The sequence below is a fragment of the Crassostrea angulata genome, chromosome 9, assembly GCF_025612915.1.
Source record: "Crassostrea angulata isolate pt1a10 chromosome 9, ASM2561291v2, whole genome shotgun sequence".
Lineage (NCBI taxonomy): Eukaryota > Metazoa > Mollusca > Bivalvia > Ostreida > Ostreidae > Magallana > Magallana angulata.
This window is the reverse complement of record NC_069119.1, coordinates 32,836,760-32,840,668: the sequence shown is the minus strand read 5'-3', so window position 1 is coordinate 32,840,668 and position 3,909 is coordinate 32,836,760. Positions and strand designations below refer to the sequence as shown.

The 3,909-nt window shown below is 33.1% G+C and overlaps 1 protein-coding gene across 1 annotated transcript; it reads right to left on the bottom strand.

Annotated features, from left to right (window-relative positions):
• Positions 1-314: 314 nt before the first annotated feature.
• Positions 315-3,253, bottom strand: LOC128163659 (uncharacterized). Its single transcript, XM_052827284.1, has 4 exons — positions 3,229-3,253; positions 2,498-2,633; positions 1,316-1,415; positions 315-576 (listed from the first exon to the last, which is right to left on the bottom strand). Exons 1-4 carry the CDS (start codon positions 3,251-3,253, stop codon positions 514-516), a joined length of 324 nt encoding a protein of 107 aa, XP_052683244.1. The 3' UTR covers positions 315-513.
• Between the last annotated feature and the right edge of the window lie 656 nt (positions 3,254-3,909).

Below are 3,909 nucleotides of genomic sequence, written 5' to 3'. Positions count from 1 at the left end.
GGGTGATAATGCATTATCTTTGAAAGACGCATGGAAACATTGCATAAAAATGTTTGATTTATCATAATAATCATTAGTATGAGACAGTAAAATGTCATTTGCTTTAAAATTTACACTTTCAATTTTGGTACCTGAGGATCGGAGAACCTTAAGGGCTTTGGTACTCGGTTGAATGGCAGACCCTTAAGCGCCTTGTTTATTTTTAAAAACAAACTCAATATATTATTTGAAAAAGTTGCACACTTCATTAGAAGTTTTACCTAAATTTATTTACAAGTATAAAAGATATAAAACAAACAAAAGCGTGATTTCTTTTATTTTGAAATCAAACATATTATTGATAGAGTTAATAGCAATAAGAATAAGGAAGCCGTTTGCAAAATCCGCGAGACTGTTCTTGAAGTCGAAGAAAACACTTTTTAGTCATAGCAAGGCAGTAAAAAAAAAACAACGATATTTAAAGCACAGAAGGCTGGATTTTCTTAGGGTGTCTGCATATGAACTTGATTCAAACTATCCATTAAGGGTAAATTCACCAATTTTGACAATCCTGATTCCAATCTCGTCTATCCTGGGCTAGCAAAATATAAAACATCTTTGAGTTAGAATAATTTAACACCGGAGTAACAAACTAAGTACATGTTTACTGCTTTTATTACAGAAGGTGCATGTATCTGGTATGTGATATATACTTATACAAATAAAAATATCTTACTGAAATTGTATTTTTAGAAAATTTATCTAATATGTTAAACAAGCGTATCAAAAAGGAGCAAATATAAAAGTCAAAATCGAATTTGAATGTTTTTCAGTAAAACAATAAAAAGATTGGGTTGTACAGTACCGACCAGACCTAGTTTAACAGAAGGTAAACCCAACAAAACCCCGAGTTTACTTTCGGGGTTCACTGGAGGAGAACGCGAGTAAACCCCGAGTAAACCCCGAGTAAACCTTAAGTAAACCCATACTGGATCCTGAGAGTAAACTCCGATCATAAGTATACCCCTGAAAGCAGACGCTACATGTGTATTTGGAATATACATGGGGCAGGAATTACAGGCAGTGAGAAGGTAAAATTAAAAGACGGAGTTGTTTCACACTTAAGTGCGTAAAGTGGACCCAAAACGCAAATCCAAAATAAACCCTGAATGGACTCAAAGTAAACCCCGAGTGAACCAAAATTGTTCAAATAGCAGACTCAGAGTAAACCCCAGGTAAACCCTAAAAGTAAACCCGGGTTTTAGCTGGGGTCTGCTCTGGTGTTACGTTCGGTCTGATCGGTACTGTATCTACACTTTTGATTATATACACTCACCGTGATAACAGTCCCGTTGACGTCTATCTGATGACCATCCGGAATTTCTACGTCAAAGCCGTACAACTCTCCATTAAATGGCAGCCGCACACTTACACATCTAAAATTTCATTACAGAGGGAATAAAGTTGAATTACTCCTACAATTATTTCATATTATGGCATCAAAGAAAAAAAATTTAAAATACCAATAGTTCAAACTTATCTGAGCATATTTTAATAAATAACGATGTTTTTTGACATGTATCGGGTATCGATAGCTTAACACCACTTGGACCGTGTGTTGTGTGCGTACAAAAGTTGTTCGATAATGACGTCGTTTATGAGAATATCACTTGAACAGTTAGTATAACATCTTGGAAATACCAACCTGTAACACTTGCTTTTCGGCATCAAAATTTGTGAGGCCATACTATCACATGAAATAATCTTTCGTGATCATGGTTCTCTTGGCAACTACATACCTTCTACCGTGATTAAGTAGCCATATTTTGTTTCCATTTTCGAAATAGTGAACCCATGGTTCTTCACGAATAATTAACAATGTAAGCAAATTGTCCTTGATTGAATTTTGGACATATTTCTATGGAACTTCTAACTTCTAGAAAAAAAAACTTTTGACATCTTTTTAAACAACGCTTCATTTACAATTTCCTAGCAAAATACACACGTGCATCCAGCAAGGCGTGATACTTTGTTTACTTCAAAGTTACACATGTGCTTGAAAATCAAGCCCAGACCTTTTCACCGATCTCCGGAAACAACACGCATCAAAAATTCAAATGGCCTCGCATTATTACAAAACTGGGATAGTAAGACCTCTTACACATTGTTTTTCATCTCATAAAAAAGTCAGGTCCTGTCGCGTGCGGAAACGCCCCAAATTCAATGGAAAATTCAGGATTATTTTGCCTCAGCCATGTTCGACGTGAACCTTCAGTGAAATACTGTTATGACTCTGCAAAGCGTGTGCTTCTTTGATTAATATTTCATGTGAAATAAAGTGTACAAGAGAGAAGATTCGGTGCTCCTCTAGATACACTATCAAGAAGTTGTAGAACTATTTCGTTTAGAGAGGAAAGGCAATTGAATGATATGTTGACATGAGCACAATGAGTCGGATGTTGTGCACAGTGCATATGTATAAAGTGAGAAAGAGAGCATTGCTCACGGGGCTACTCACGTAGCAGTGATCGTAGAGTTCATTCTAATAGTTCCATCGTGGTGTGTGAAATTCACTCCCCCCAAAGGTCCGTCCTGTTGCTTTCTTGTTTTTGACAACGTCACGTTTGTCTCTCTCTTTCCATCGCTAAAATCCGCTAAAAAGAATTTCAGTAGTTTAGTCATAATCTTTATAACGTTTTAAGATGTAAGCTTGAATACTACGTAATATGCATTATTTGAATGTACGGTATTTATTTTTGGAATATCAAATTGGGTTTAACATTTATTACACCGCTCTTCAAATTTGTATTACCACATACGTTGAAAAAAAAAATTTTAAACTTTGATAATACATTATTTGATATACTCATTATTTAATTGTATATTACTTAATCATCTAATGTTTTAATAATATAATAAGATAGGCCATGCAGTTAAAATGAATACCGGGCGTTAGCGCAATATGATAGGTCATTTGCACGGCCTGGTGTGTTGTAAGAACGATGTTCAAAAATAAGTATTCAATGCTTAGATTTATTTTTATTGAACTTCTTGCCTTGTCTGCAAATCTGATGCATGCAGATGATATGTAGAATGTAAATAATTCAACATCATGCAGGTACATTGATACGAGAAAGGCTGAATTACTCTTGAGTTTCAAACGGTTGTCAGAATTACATTGCAAAGTAAATGCTTATCGGACTTGTTCGGAATCTGTTCAAAAAATGTTTTAAATAGTTTTTAACGTACCATTGAATTCACTCATCGCAGCCATTTCTGAAATATAAAACGTTGATAGCTCTATTATATGACTTTTTTAAATTTTTCATTTGCCATTGCCAATGTTAATTTTTGTTTAATTTCACCATTCTGCAAAACATTTAATTTGTTAGTAAGAATATATTTTTAATATAAAGTGGGCACATTTATATAATAAATCATTTTGAATACGAATGTTCATTAATTATACCATGATATAAAAATGAACGACATACCCCTTTTATAAAATAATAACCATTGACTTAAAAAAGAAGATATTATTTGACGAATTCGGTGAATATACATGTACGCTAAACAGTATTTTTTCATTACATAAATAGATGTGATGTTGAATTTAAATGGATATTTAAACTACGTATTTATCTTTTGAAATATTGCTGTTTGTTTAACGTTATAATTTAAATTATGTTTGAGCAGGTGTGTGTATTTAATGGTAATAACTTTTTAAAGCATATGAGTGTGCACATATATATTTAAATAGACAAAAATCAACAAAAATTAACGTTTAATGATCAATTTCAACGTTTACACAAATACACACAAATGTACACATGTTTATTAAAAAATAGACAAATTTTAACAAAATTACTTTTAACTATCAACTTCAGCGTTCACACATAAACCTACTTAAAAGTTTTATGAAAAGTGCCT